The sequence below is a fragment of the Colius striatus genome, chromosome 8 (genome assembly GCF_028858725.1).
Source record: "Colius striatus isolate bColStr4 chromosome 8, bColStr4.1.hap1, whole genome shotgun sequence".
NCBI lineage: Eukaryota > Metazoa > Chordata > Aves > Coliiformes > Coliidae > Colius > Colius striatus.
The window spans coordinates 21,387,094-21,402,368 of record NC_084766.1 but is presented as its reverse complement, the minus strand read 5'-3'; the positions used below and the strand labels follow the sequence as shown (position 1 = coordinate 21,402,368).

Genomic DNA, 15,275 nt, shown 5'->3' with positions numbered 1-15,275 from the left:
ACTGAGGGGGATGTTGGGTCCTACTTACTGCTGCCAGCTGGGTAGCTGGGCTGAAATATTTGTAGCAACTTGCAAGGCTTCCAGGTACTGTTTTCTAGAACTTTCCCTAGATAAACAATGAGAAAATATAATCTGCCTTGGGGATGGAGAGATAAGAGAGATGGAGAAGGGAAAGGAGAGGAAGAGGATATGAGCAGCAGGGTTGCAACTTGAGGAGGACTGGGGAAGGTCATCCTGAATAACTGGTGCCAGGGAACAAAACAGTACTTTCCAAAACTTTGTCTGCATTGACAGCTAAGTGCTTCGGGCTTCATCTGTATGACACAGTGTCATGTACTGGCACAAAAGGCAAGAACTTCAGTCACCAAGGATCTTTGCTAAGAAACTAGTCTTAGTGTTCTATGAATACTCTCATTATACACACAGAGGCAGCATATTGATCCATGTGCCACACATCAGTCAGCAGGTCTTCCCTCCCTTTCCCTTTCATGACCATTTATTTCTACTTCTGTGTGGCTTGAATCCAAAAGCGAGGTCCCCTTGTTCTCACTATGCTCATATGCTATCTCCTAATAAACCCTCACACATTGCAGCGGAGCTTCTTATTTTCTCACATAACAAGAACAGAAAAATAATTTGTGAGCCATAAACTCCTGTATTGTTTGTTCATCATTGTGAGCACCCTTTGGTTCATGTACAGCACAAGACTTCCTACTGTTCATTTGTGCATAGTCTCATATACTGGTAAAAACTAATGAACTCAGAAAATGACTGTGCATCATATCTTACAGGGTGATTGCAAGTCATCTGTTGCCCTGAGAAAGAGCAAGTGGGCCAGCAAGAAGACCCACAGAGTCAGTTAGCAGCTAGGGCATAGACTTTGAAGACCAGTAAACCAGATACTCTCTGGGCGACTCTCAGCCTGTAGGAGACAGCACCCTGCCACCCCTGTGCTGTCCATCCCTCCACCATCCGCAAGGATTGACAGCCCTGTGGATCCTGTGTGGGGGTCTTCTGGGAGGCAAGATGCAAGCAGTGACCCGCATCACTGTGGCTGGTGCTGCAGGGGCTGAGCTCTTACTGATTTTTGTCTCTCTGCTTTAGAAATGGGTAATAGATACAATGTGGGAACTAAAGCAGGACCTGTCACATCCTCAGACAGTGCACAGATCACCATGTGTAGGAGGTGAAAAGATATCAGCGCTGTTCAAATTAAATGTCCAAAAGTACTTTGTCACTGAGGACGAGGACAGTTATATTCCAGGATGACAGATTTCTGGCCCTAGCAACTTTATCTTACAATGTAGGGCTCCAACTCCTTTTCAGTGAAGCTGACTGTAATTTCAGCTGGGTACTACTTTTGTTCCACTAGCTAACATCCTTTAGCAGTGACTTGAAGTGGCCCTGTATTGACATGTGAAAAGACATCCACTTTGCATGGAAATCTCATGCAGCAAATCCCCGTTGGCTTTCCAGCTGCTTGAAAAGGCAGGTATCTGAGAAAGCCTACTTTGAAACTGCTGCCTGCCTTGCAGCTGCCCTGTTGAAGCCTCATCTCCTGCTGTTCCAAAGGAGGACAGGAGGGTAAGGTGCAGTTTCGGAGCAGGCTTCTGCAGCACTGTAGTTCCCTGCTCTGGCTGAAGCAGACTGGTTCCTGCCAGAGATGGATCTGCTTGGTTCCCACTTTTGAAACACTTGTAGTATGACTTGAGAGCTCAAAAAATATAGGAAGAGTGAGTGCCCTTGGACAGTAGCAGGCAATACAATAGGATGCTGAGTCTTTGGAGGAGGAAAAAATGGGAGGTAAAAAGAGGGGGAGGAAAAACAGTTAAGAAGAAAAAGGAAGGAAAAAAGAAGAGGAAAAGAAAAAAAAAGGAAGGAAAGAGGAAGAAAAAAAGGGGGGAAAGGGAAAAAGGAAGAAAGGGAAAAAAAGGGAAAAGGGAAAAAAACCCAAAGCAAGCGGAAAAAAGGCTGAAAAAAGTGAAAAAACAAAAAAGGAAAAAAGACCAAGTAAATAGAAAAGACAAAAAAAAAAAAAGACAAAAAAACCCAGGAAAAAGACAAAACCGGGGAAAATGGAAACCAGGGAAGACTTTAATTTTTTTTTAAAGGTGAAGTTTTTTAAAAAAGGGAAAAAAGGGGAGGGGTGAAGGAGAAAGTAAGATAAAACCGTGAGCAGCCAGGCCACGGCGGGTGTCCCGTGGGACGGCACGCTGCCACAGCCCGCCGCCGCACGAGTGCGGCACGTGAAGCGGCAGCCGCGTCCCGGCGCCGCAGCACCCGCAGCCCGGCCGCGCTGCGCCGCACCCCCGAGGGACTGGGACTGCGGCCAGCGCCAGGGCCAGGGCCGGGGCCGCCCCTTGGCCGCCAGCCCGCCGCAGAAGGGCCCATAAAGGTGCAGCGCGGGGGCGCGGCGGGAGCGGCGCCTGGGGCGGCGGCAGCAGCAGCGGCAGCAGCAGCGGCAGCAGCGACAGCAGCAGCGCAGCAGCAGCGGCGGCGGCAGCGGCAGCACCAGTAGCACCAGTAGCAGTGGCGGCGGAGGTGCGGCCCCATCCCATGCACTGCACCAGGTAAGCGCCGCTCGCTCCTACCGCGCTCGGCTCTCGGGGCTCGGGCTCTGCTGCGTCTGGCCGTGCTCCGCCGTCCCCGCGGGAGCTGCAGCCGCAGCTAGGGGAGCTTCGGCTCACGCCTCGCAGCCCGCTCTCCTCTCCTCTCCTCTCCTCTCCTCTCCTCTCCTCTCCTCTCCTCTCCTCTCCTCTCCTCTCCTCTCCTCTCCTCTCCTCTCCTCTCCTCTCCTCTCCTCTCCTCTCCTCTCCTCTCCTCTCCTCTCCTCTCCTCCGCCTCTTTCGCAGGCAGTGCGAGCGCGTCCATCACCCGTGTTACCGCTGCAGAACCCGCCGTAGCGTTTGCGGGCAGTTCATTGCTGCCTCTTCCATCCGCCTGTCTTTTTCAGGGCGTGCTGTTGGCTTTGATTGATTGGTTGTTTTTTGTCGTATTGATGTTTGAAGTTTGTGGGTTTCTTGGTTTTTTCCCCCCCCACAGATACCGCAAAAGCTTAGGAGCGGTTTCCCCAGGAGCTGCTCATGAAAGTTGCAGAGAGTATTTTTGAGGCCTTAGTTCTTTTCCTATTAAAGCAAAACGTGATTGATTTGATGCAGGGACTCTCCTTGCCCTACTTATTATGGCAAGTTCTGCCACAATAAAAAAAAAAAACCCCACGATGAAGAATTAAGAGGCCAGTGCGGATTCTGCTTGGTTTTTTTTGTTTTGGCAGAGCTCTGGCATACCAGCAAGAACCCTGGGAAAGAGAAAGCCATTTATTTAAGTGACAAAGCAAATACTCTGGCTTCTCGTGACTCAACAAGAATCCTTATTTCCAGCCAGGGCTGTGTCCTTCTTGAGAGGGATGTGCTGCAGCTGAAGCCTCTTTTTACAAATATTCAAGCTAGCTAACTTTGGGTGGGCCTTGTTCTTGCTCAGTAATTGTGATTTTTATCAACCAAGAGGGAGAGTTATGGATAAATCGTACTGAATACTTGCAGTAGGCTTGTAGCATGGACTTAGAAAGACATTTCTAAGCACAATGAAGTGAAAAAATAAAGTGAATCCATTTCCTGCCCCACCTTTTTTTTTCTTCCCCCTGTTCACTTAGCAGTCAGTATTATCAGTGCAAAAGGGCAGTGGGTTAATAGCTCATAGAAAATATTTCCAAAGCCTCTTTAGCATTTTTATTCACCTGAGTTAAACCAAAGTGCCTAGCAAATGTGGTAATGGTTGTTCAGAGCCACATCATCACCCCATTTGATGCTCTGATGGGACAGGTGACTTGCTTAATATAGTGCTGTCCCTGCTCATATATGAAGCAGTTGATCCAGCCGTCTGGAATTTTAAGACCTGGTTCAGATTCTCTAAAAGAGAGGCTGAAGTGGATGAGCACTTCCACTGTAATTGGATCTGTTTTACTGGTTGTTAGAACGTTCTTCCATGTATTTTCAAGGAAATGTGTTTAATTAACTGTCCCTAAAATCTTCAGAGGTTCTGAAAAAGCAAACAGTAGCTATGTTTAAACTGAGAGTTCAAAATTAGCAAGAAGTGGCTGGATAGTCTCACCTTGATTCCCTAGCTTGAACTGTCAAGTTTAAGGTGTGCAATGATGAAGCCACAAGTATTTAAGACAGTGGATGAAGCATATGTGGACTCTTAAGAAGCTTCTTACCTGGTGTAACATTTCCTTCTGCTTTCAGAATGATACAGATCTTGGACCCAAGACCCTTGCCAAGCTCCATCATGCCTGTGGACATGGCCATGAGAATTTGCTTAGCCCATTCTCCACCGCTGAAGAGCTTTCTCAGCCCCCTTGAGGACTGCCAGAGAAACAACTTTGTGAACAGATTAAAACCTCTCAGACCGTGTCTCCATGTGAAACGTGACAGCGATGCTCAGAAGAATGACTGGAACCACTCCTCAGCCCGAGCCAAGAAAAGAGTGGTGTTCGCAGACTCAAAGGGCCTGTCCCTGACAGCCATACACACCTTCTCTGAGTTTCAGGAGCACCCTGGGTGGGATCTTCAGTTTGATCTCTTGGGCCTGGAAAACAAAACATCTAGCTTAAATCTACGTGAAGAGAAAAACTTGATTCTGGGTTTCCCTCGGCCCTCAGCTGACTACCTGGACTTCAGGAACCGCTTGCAGAAGAACTTGGTGTGCCTGGAGAACTGCTCCCTGCAGGAGAAGGTACTGTCAGGCACCGTGAAAGTAAAAAATGTGAGCTTCGAAAAAAAGGTTCAGGTTCGAATTACCTTTGATACATGGAAGACCTACACGGATGCTGAGTGTGTATACATGAAGAATGTTTACAGCGATTCTGAAAATGACACCTTCTCATTTAGCATTGACTTGCCTCCTACCATTTCCTCCGAAGAACAGATAGAGTTTTGCATTTCTTACCAAAGTGGAGAACACACTTTCTGGGACAATAACGAGGGTCAGAATTACAAGATTCTCCACACAAAGTGGAAGCCTGATGGTGTTCAGATACCGTCTGCCAAGAAAGAATGTGTAGATCTTCAGACTCCAAGGAGAGGACAAGAGAGAGAGCCTGATCAGCTAGGCAGTCCGAGGCTGTCCAGTGGTCTCTTTCCCCAGTGGCAGAGCTTGGGTCAGACTCAGAATTCATCACCATATTGGTGATCAGTACTACGGAGGAAGCTTGCTTCCATCTGGCAACAGAACGGTGTTAGTTCTCTGGTTCACATACTACATGATAAAACCACCTGGCAGGTCTTGTTGGCTGTTTGAACACTAGTTTGCAGTACTTGTTAAACCATATTATGCTACTGAAGTTCTGCTGAAGTAGCCAAAACTTATCTTTGGAAAGAAGGAAAACCAAGGCAAAAACCATATGTATGCCACCTCCTATAGAAATAGCATGCTCAGATCTTAAGTATATGCTGCTTTCTGCTGTTGACTCTGAGTCACTAGGAGAGAGACTCTCATGAGGAAGTATGGAAGTATGGTATCTTGGCAAGTTGTAGTAACTGCGTGTGTTGAGTGTGTGTGCGTCCACAGGGCCATTTCATGAACAGAACATCACAACTCATTGCAGCTATTAAGAGTGCAGTAGAAAAGAGGTGATGCTGTCAGGACAGAAGTTTGCTATGGTCCTATGTACTTGTAGCAGAGACAAGTGGGGAATGCATTGCTAGGATTTGTAGCTTCAAGTTAAGGAACTCACAGAGGATAATGGAAAAGTGGGAGAAGGGGAAGAGGTAGGATGTGCTGTATAACTTGGAGACGTATAGGGTTCTAATTTTTTCCTTTAAGAGCTGGTCTTCTAAATCCCAGAGAAAATTCTGTAGACTAAGGAGAAAACAGAAAATTATGGAGAGTAGTTGAAGTGACCTCTGCTTTAGGAAGACATCTCTGTCCTTGTTGGCTTTATGAATAGTAAATGTCTTACATTTGAGGACAAATTTAAGCTTGACTTCATCATCCTACTCAGCAGGCAGATGGTTACCTTCTAATGTTAAAAGAAAAATGTGCCTTTTATTTGTTTTAAAAAAAACCAAACAAACCACCCTACATGCCAAAAATAGCGTTAGGCGACAAAAAAGTGATTTATGAACTTCTTAGCCTGTAACAGCATTAGATCATTTGACTCATCATCTGATCTAATCTTGCAACATCTGATGGTCAAGTATCCTGCTCCATATGGCAAAGTTGGCAATGACTTTTCAGAAGAGTGTAACATAGGCAAGGTCCTTCATATTGAAGACAGTGAATTAGCTGCACTTTGTGAAAGCTGGTTTTCTTTAAAAGAGCAGGGGTGCTCCTATTTTTTTCTAGACTGAGTATAGGCTTGCGTATAGAAAACTGCTCTGGTTTATTGTACCTCATTTATTGAAGGTTGGGTTTTTTTAGACTTCTGTAAACTAATGTATATTTTTGTATCTGTATACTTACAATTTAGCCTTCTGAGCTATCAAACTGTAAAGATGATCTGTGTTTCCTGCAAGACTCTCTGAAAAATTGCCCAATACATACTCAGCAGGTGTGAAGTCTGGCACACCTTTTAGCTGTTCAGAAACAGTGTTAACATCAAAATATAAATCACATTTTTGCCTGTTGTTAAGAAATATAGTATGTTGAGTCTGAAGCTACTTGCAGTGCACCAAGATGATAAATACTATGACAAATTAAGCCTCCACTAATTGCACTTTCTCCCCTGTGTAGCCCTTGCTGTTGTGTGTAAACTAGCCATTTTAAGAATAAATTTTATTTTGATACATCTGTTTCTTACTGTGTCAGCTCAATTTATCAATTTTCTCAGCTTCTTTAAACACCTTCTGTTGTGATATAAGGTACAGCCAATTTGTTCTGTGCCATGGTATGTTGCTAAAGCTGGCTATGGTAACAGTATCTCATGTTAGTAGCTGGCATTATCCTGAAGATGAAATCCAAGCTCTGCACTAAATAAGAGAGCCTCAAAAGTACTTGCCTTAGGAGCTGTCATTTAAAAAAACCACCCCTCTATCTTGCCAAATCTAATTGGAATATTTCAGTTTGACAGATTCTGTCAAGGATTTTATAGTCCTGTGGGTGAGTCTCTGTTAATCTGATGGTCAGACTTACCTGTGTAGTTGCATCTACATAGCAGCACTTAATGTCTTCTGGCTCGCTTTCAGCTGGTACTTAGCTTATTAAGCTGTCTCCTGCAGCTATACTGCTGCTTGGGGCACTGGGAGATTGAGTTTTCTCCTTTTGTACCCCTGGAACCCAGCTGAATTGCCATCAATACCAAACAACTCTGCAAAATAAATGTCCTTTTTTTGAGCCAACCTTTCCCCTTTGATGCTGTAGTGTGGACTTACCCTTGTAGTTAGAGAAAATGGTGCAGTTTCCCAAGGGCCCTAGTCCCCCAGGGAGAGGGTACGTCCCTCCTTCTCCCAGGTGGCAATTTAGACCAGTACAGAGTAAAAACTGGCTAGCCAGTACCAGTTACACACCAGATACTTTATATGGGAGTTTTATGACATTAACTGAGTGACAAGATTCAGTTTACTTCAATCCATTGTACCCAAAGTCAGAGGTTTCCCAGCAAGAAATCTAGTTTTAATTATGATAAAGCAATTCCCAAAAGGCAGAAGACAACATGGTGCTAAGAGCATGTTTCTGACCTGGGGAATGAGTGTAGAGCTTCCCCATTGCAAAGCCTGCACTGGATGCACAGCTCTTTTCCCTATGCCATCTACAAATCCCAAACTCTACCATACTGTCTTACTGCACAGGAGCTCTTATGGTATATACTGCACCACCAGCTACCTCCTCTAGGAAAAAAGTGAACTGAAGAGAGATTTGTAACTTAAGTTACAAATAGGATAGGAAAAAAACCACGGAGGTTGTGGAGTCTCCTCTGGAGATTTTCATAACCTGTCTGAATGTGTTCCTGTGTGACCTGATCTAGGTGGACCTGATCTTTAGAGGTCCCTTCCGATTCCTTCCATTCTGTGGTTCTGTGAAGAGAGATTTGTAACTTAGGGATTTGTACTTAGGGAAATAGTCTAGTGGTTGATAGGGCTAGGACAAAAGCTGGATATGATCTTAAAGGTCTCTTCCAGTCAAAACAATTCTATGAACTTAAGTGGCTTGAAAGCTCTGCTGCCTTGATGTGAGACTTTGCTTTGGCAAATCATATACGAGGCTACTGGGTAGAAGCAGAAGCCTTCTAGCCTGAGAAAAAGTACCATTTCTTATCCTCCAGCCAAATTTTGTGACCAGTCATCACAACTGAAAGCGCTTACTTGTACTCCTCTGGACTGGGACATAAGTCACTTTAAAATACCAGAAGACAGGTTCTTTTGACCAAACTTTGGCTTTAAGACAGGTTTCTGGTAAAGATGCCTTGCAAGATCTTCTTTGCCCATCAGAGAGACAATGCGGTGCTGCAGCATTGTTCAGTCAAGAGAGAAAAGGATTTCTCCTTTCTCTATACCCTACTAAAGCAATGCAGTTTCACTCTTTCCTCTTTTAAAATAGAGCTTGAATTTAACACTAAAGCTCACATCCATCAAAAAGGTAATAGGATCCTAGAGGAATGTATTAGCAACACTAAGGTATATTAGACAGTGAATATAACAACATCACCCTTGGAAAACTGTCTAAGCCCAGGGAACTCAAACATGCAGCTTAGATGCTGCTCTTTCAGACATATCCTATTCAAGACCTGAAGGTATACACCAGATGCAGTCTTTGCAAACCTATGGCATCATCTCATTCCCTTAAGAAGTCACTTTTTCTGTCTGCATCACAGATTCGCATTTCTACCACTAAGGTGACAGAGTGGATGCCTGGATTCACTACCATAGGTTAGTTATAGCCTATGGGTGGTTTAGTTCTTGCAGACTTTATTCTTCAAATGTGTTTGAAGTTGGGTTCTTAATAACTGTACTCACTTTTGTGAAGATAGGCCTAGTCTTACCATGTAAAATTAAATTCCAATTTGTGGGTGTTTCATATTAACAAGGATCTATCACCCTGGAAGATCAGCATCTCAACATTTCCTGTACATATAATTAGAATTTTCACAGGCAATTAGTGAATGGCTTTTTCTGTAATTATATATATCTCTAAATGAATTATCACAATTTATATGGTAAAACTGGTAAATTAATGGTATTATGGTAGATGTTATGGTATTTATAGGTACATAAAGCAACAACTCACATCTCTCTCAGACACTTCTGAACTTTAAAATGAGATGTAATCAAGAATAAAATGTTTCTGTGAGGTCAAAGTAAAAGCAAGTCAGGATACTCTATATCCTTTCTTAAGAAGGACTCTCCTCCTATTTCAAGAGTCACCTGTACTTCAGCCACTCCTGACTGGCATTTGCTTAACCTGTTCTTACAGCGCTCCAGTGATGGAGGGTCCACATGCTTTCCAATTACTCTTTCCCCTTCTTACCTTAAAATAGGCTTCTGAGATTTTAGCCTAATTAAAATAAGTGCCTAATCCTTGTTTTATTCTGTATAGACAAGAAGAGGAAACAATTGCTTTCTTTTTTTGCAACAGCCTATATGTGCTTGAGAGCAAAGAACAGCATCCTCTCCTCTCCTCTCCTCTCCTCTCCTCTCCTCTCCTCTCCTCTCCTCTCCTCTCCTCTCCTCTCCTCTCCTCTCCTCTCCTCTCCTCTCCTCTCCTCACATCCCTTCTCTAGGCTACATAATATTTCATTTCACAAAAAAGGGATATTTGGGTATTTCATCCTTCATTGGAAAGAAACCTGTTAGATCTTTGGATTTTCCTTAGAGCAGAAATACCACTCTTGGCCAGCTCTGGTAGAAGCCTTGTCTTGTCAAGCCTCAGCTTCTCCAGTGAAGAATTAACACAGCTCAGTACCCATCTTTCATTGCTCAGCTAACTTCATCTGTCTCCTACAATAAGACCTCAGGAATGTACATATCATTTCTGTAGTGCTTGACAGACTGTGAAGCTTATGACAGCTGGGCAGAATGAATCAGTGATGTGCTTCACTAGCGATTTATCCTAAGGGTGGCATTTCTGCTATCAAGAGCATTCATCTTTTTGCCTCCTTCTCCTCCTTATATTGCAAACTGCTTCTAACACTCTGGCCTTTGTTTATCTCCTTTCTGGACTAGCCATTAAATTGGTTAGCTTTCATTTCTTCTATGTGAAAAACAGTGTTTTCTGCTTCAGTGACAAATTGATGAAAGCTTGATAGGATTCATGCAGAAACAGCAGCCTGACTTTTGTTTTTGCAGTGTTTACTGCAGGTGGCCCAGGGCCGATCTCAGGAAGTGCATCTTTCAGACAGTAGGGTAAAAAAATCCCAGGGTTAATTCTGGTGAGGCACAGCACGAAGGCAGCACTATGGGTATGGTCGGTTGCTGATAATTTTGTTAGATGCTCCAGGCATTGAAGTGCATGGAATGCACAGCAATTATGTACATCCTCAGCTTGCTTTGAGCATATGAGGAGTCAGGCTGCTTAAGAGCTTAAGACTGGGCTTTCTAACAGAGTGATTGTCAGTAAAGGTATGGTTACAATAAGCTAGCAACTGGAACCAATTTGAGGGGAAGCAGTAACTGCAGAACAAGCAATCAAACACAGTAGACCAGAAACTGTAAGTCCTGCAAGAGAAGAAAGTGATCTATGATTTACTGTACTGTAAGAGAAATAAATGGGGAAGAATAAAAAGTTATTTGCTTGAGTGGTGTTATTGGGGAAATTCCTCTGCCATCTCTTCATATTTCAGATGATCATAGTATTTTATAGGTTTTCAAGCTTACAGCATCTTGCACCTTGCTTTTAGGAACAACATGGAAGTGGCTGCTGCTACACATTTACTAGGTGGCAGTTGGACTGATATGGCAACTCCCCTCTCTTGCAAAAACAGTGAAATAAACAAAAAAGCTTCATATAGCACAACTCCTCTTCCCCCAATCACCTATACAACTGAAGTTAACCATGTAGTCAAATCTCTGAAATTGCAGCATCAAAAGCCAATACCCGTGGGGGGTTGTTTGTTTATTTTTTAAAAAACAACAACTTACTGCTACTCCTTTCAGAAAGTATTGTTTTAACAAACAGATTTGTTGTCTGCACAAAGTACCATTAACTGAAGCCAGGGAAAGCTCAGGGTGTGGAGGTTTTGTGCCTGTGTGCTTTCACATGCTGGTTTGTTTTAAAGGCTTCTCTTCGCAAAGGAGGGCTTTTGTCTCTTGCCTTCCCTCTCAGGATCACACTCCAGCTTCCTGTGCCTGGAGCTAATTCAACATCTAACCATGAGACAGATCCTGAAAGCATCCAGCTGACCTACTTTAACTTAACAGTTACAATAGAATTTGTAGAGATATACAAAGAAACCCCTTAAAACACAAAACCAAAACACACCAAACCAAAACCAAACAAGCAAACCCCCTATGTCTATTCCTCCGTGTAAAGCTAATTACATACTGCAGGTCCAGCAGGTTAGTTCCGTGAAGCCAAGACTATTATGGCACAGCACAGACCTCTTTGACTTGGCTCTGAGCACCACAGCAAATCCACTGACCGCAGAAAAAGAGATCTGTCCACAACCATTGCTATTCCTACCCATAAAAAGCTCAAGCCATGTGCTGATGTAGTGCAGACACATGCAGGAGCTGCAGAATGTGATGGGCATAGTTAAAGATGATTTTGTGTTCAGGTTACAATAATTATGTCAAGTATTGGTACCCTTCAAATTCTCCATCCAGGAAAGGTGAGCTCCTAATGTTTCCTACTCCACTCTATTATTCCCTTGGAAGAGTCTCATTCTCCCTTTTGACCTCAAAAATGCACAGCCAAGATGAGCATGTGATCCCTGCAGCTGCATCAGCAAAAGCATTTACTCATTACTCTGCATTGGGAAGTCAGGAAATGTTAATTTCTAAGCCATTCTCTCTTGCCCCAGAGCTAGCCCCAGACTATGGATTTCTGAATTGCTGGACAATATCACTTACAGAGGTCGGTCATCATCTTCATTCAGGAGGGACACCAGGGCAGCATGTAATCCCAGTACATAGGAGCAGCCTGCTGCTAGAAAGGAGACCTCAGCAACTGAAATAAGAAGAGTTTGGGCCAATCACAGGTGCTCAAGACAAGAAGTAAGAACCACTCCACCAGCAGGAGATGGAAAGGATAATTTAAGAATAGGTGTTACGGCTGAAGAAAGTCTTCTACAGACCTGATGTCAGCCTGGGAGTGGTAGGGTAGTGCTGAGATCCTGACTGTATGGCACATGTGGTGGTTATTTGCTAAACAACTGAATGACATTCATTTCCCCTCCAAATCAAACCTTTACAATGCTGGAGAAAAACAGAAGGGGATGTTCACAGGCACCTATCTCAGCACCCTAGTTCTACTGGGACCAGTGCCCCACCTTTTTACAGTGGCTCATGCAAAAGCATAAGGTCAAGGCATCAGTGTAGAAATACTTGACCTGTGCTAAATGCAGTGTGGACCTTGTTAGAGTAGCAGGTGTGGGTTCAAGGTGTTTCTGCTCAGCTGGAAGGAAAATGGATGGGGCAATACACTCTGTGAAGAGTATGAGTAAAGACTATGCCCCTCTATTTCCAAATCCATGAGTATATAAATACTGAAGAACTCAACTCTGATATTTGTTCTAGCTAGTAGTTAGAAAAACATGGTATTTTGATACTTTCAGTGGACTGCAAATGTCCAATATTATGTTCTTCTTATTAAGATCTTTTAAATAAATCACATTGCATTTTATTCTATCCAGTGAAAAATATTCCATTTCTTAAGTATAAAATGTCATACAAATGCTGCAAGTGCACATTCTCGGCAAGTGCAGATTACAGTGTCATGCAGTCATAGCCTTGAGCAGGTAACTGGCAGTGGGGGCTCTGGTGGATTTCTGCTCCTCTGACTTCAGTCATTATTTAGAGATATTCCTCCTGCCAGCTTTGGCAGGTTGCCCAGGGTCATGGTGTCTGTGAAGTTGTTTGCCCTGGCAGGTGTCTCTCTCTTATCTCTTTGGGTACTATGGGAAAGAATTGCCTTCTGTCAGCATGGCTGTGATAGGGAAAAAGAGGCCTGTGCAGCCATTTAAAATAATCTGTCACCTTCCCTGGGCTGAAAACTTCTTAGAGAAGGCAAAATTTTATATTTCAGGTATGTACTAATGCCTTCCTCAGCCACTGGTGAGCACACAGCTGCAGTGCCTTCACAAGGGACAATTAGGCAGAAACATATATTTATAGTTAATTATCATATTAGGGCAGAATTGAGTGAATTCCAAATACAAAATACTGGCCCACTTTCCTTTTCTGTGTGGATGATATTAGCCCCCGACATTTGCTTATCCCTCTTGGGAGCCTTTTCAAAGTGTTTCTCAGCTCTGGGATTTAACGCCTGGTATTGCTGATGTGCAGAATTAGAAATGTAAAGCATATTTATCACCTCTGTTTTTAGATTAGCAATGAAGAAAATAGTCCTTGGCCTGGATGTAAAGGCAGGGGGGCCCAAAGGATGCAGCTGCAGTGCGAGAAGAGGTGGGGAGTTCAGAGCCCATCGCAGAACAGCCCAAGGGAACGGGAGCAACAGTTCCTCTGGAGCTACAGGAGCAACTGGGAAAAGGGGAAGCTGTGGATAAAAGCTCTGTCAAATGCTCATTGCTATATATGATCTGGCATGGAAAACCGCTGAAGTGCTGTTTCAGGAGACCAGACGAGAACGTTTTTGTCTATAGTCCTTTGGATAGGAAAGGACTGGGTTGTGGTTTGATAAAAGACAGAACAAACTGATTTTCATTGTATGGTCCTGATGTACAACACTAAAAATATTTAATTAAAACAGTAAAGAAAACAGTAAGTGCATTTTCTCCACTCTTAATGAAACATTATTAACTGCTCCAGCAGTTGCTTTCTGAAGCAGCCTACAGACTTTTTCTAGACATCATCGTACCTACTTCGCAATGTCTTGTTTACCAAGTATTTTTTAAACCCAGCACAGCTATTAAAGCAGTACTTAGAAACATGATCTCTCATAACAATGTTGAAGGATATTTTCAGACGAGGGCTACCACTACTCTGACATGACTAGAAACCAGAATAAATTCCTAATAGTATATATTCCTTAATTTTTATATGGTTCTTTTGGTAAACAGAGCAGTGCAATTCATAGACACGTAACCTGTGGTTTAGGTGCCACAGGGACATTTGCCACAGGTTTAAAATAGGCTTGAGACAGTGATGGGATTTTTTTTTCATCCATGGTTTCAATTTTTGTCAGAGCAGCTTCTTGCCTTTCCTGCTCTGAGTCACAAATATGTGCAGAACAGCATGGGAGCTCCTGCAGTACTTTATATAAGGGTTTATTTGTGTGCCTTTATAGAGACAAATCTCTGCATTGGTTTTTAAGGGTTTGGTTTTTTTTCCCCAGTTGATTTTAAATCCCAGCCTCCCACAAATAATTTTTGATGTTACTGTGAATTTTCTGGGTTTATGACTACATGACAGACTCGATCTGACATCACTGGTGAGGAAAAAATATCTGTAGGGCAATTCCTCTTGAAGTAATGCCAGTCCTGACAGAATGACTTTGGCCCATTATGTTCAAGCATCTTTTCTTCTCCAAAGGACATTTCTTTTCAACACCATGAGCCCACATGGTGTCCCAGACAGCGTGGATTTCCCTTCACATAATGGTGCAAATTAAGTGTCTCTGTCCTTCAATAAATTTGGGATGTGTGTGATGGCTTCTCAAGCCAGCAAGCAGCACAAAAGTGAAAAAGGACACAACATGATGTGGAGGCCCTGGATATTTTCCACCATCCGGTCCTTAGTGCTTGCTGTAGCTCCTCACTTCCCACACTGACTGCCAAGCTCCAGGCACAGGGATAAGGGATGGCTGGGTCAGGGAGGGCCGGGCTGTGGCTCAGTGCTGCGACAGGAAACATTCCTCTGCTTGAAGGAGACTGAAATAGCTGCACTGCCAGCATCTGCTTCCTCTTAAACATCTATTTTACTCCTACGTTTGACAGATGGACCAGTGATGGGGAGATGAGCGCTGAGAGCCTCTGTCCAATTTTACTGATTTGGAAACCTAACTGAGAAATACACATAATTTTATCTCTCACTATTTTCACAGGGGCTTTACTCCTTTCATTCATCAAGGGCCAGAGCTGAAAATCAAACTTGAATTTTGTTTAGTTGGGAGTGGAGTAGAAGATGGAGGAAGGTGTGTCTGATCTAAATCCTTTCACGTGTTTT

The 15,275-nt window shown here is 43.5% G+C and overlaps 1 protein-coding gene across 1 annotated transcript; it reads left to right on the top strand.

Moving 5' to 3' along the window:
- Nucleotides 1-2,448: 2,448 nt before the first annotated feature.
- PPP1R3C (protein phosphatase 1 regulatory subunit 3C) lies at nt 2,449-6,752 on the top strand. Its single transcript, XM_062001397.1, has 2 exons — nt 2,449-2,570; nt 4,245-6,752. The coding sequence occupies exons 1-2, from the start codon at nt 2,557-2,559 to the stop codon at nt 5,188-5,190; spliced, it is 960 nt and encodes a 319-aa protein (XP_061857381.1). The 5' UTR covers nt 2,449-2,556; the 3' UTR covers nt 5,191-6,752.
- Nucleotides 6,753-15,275: the final 8,523 nt, after the last annotated feature.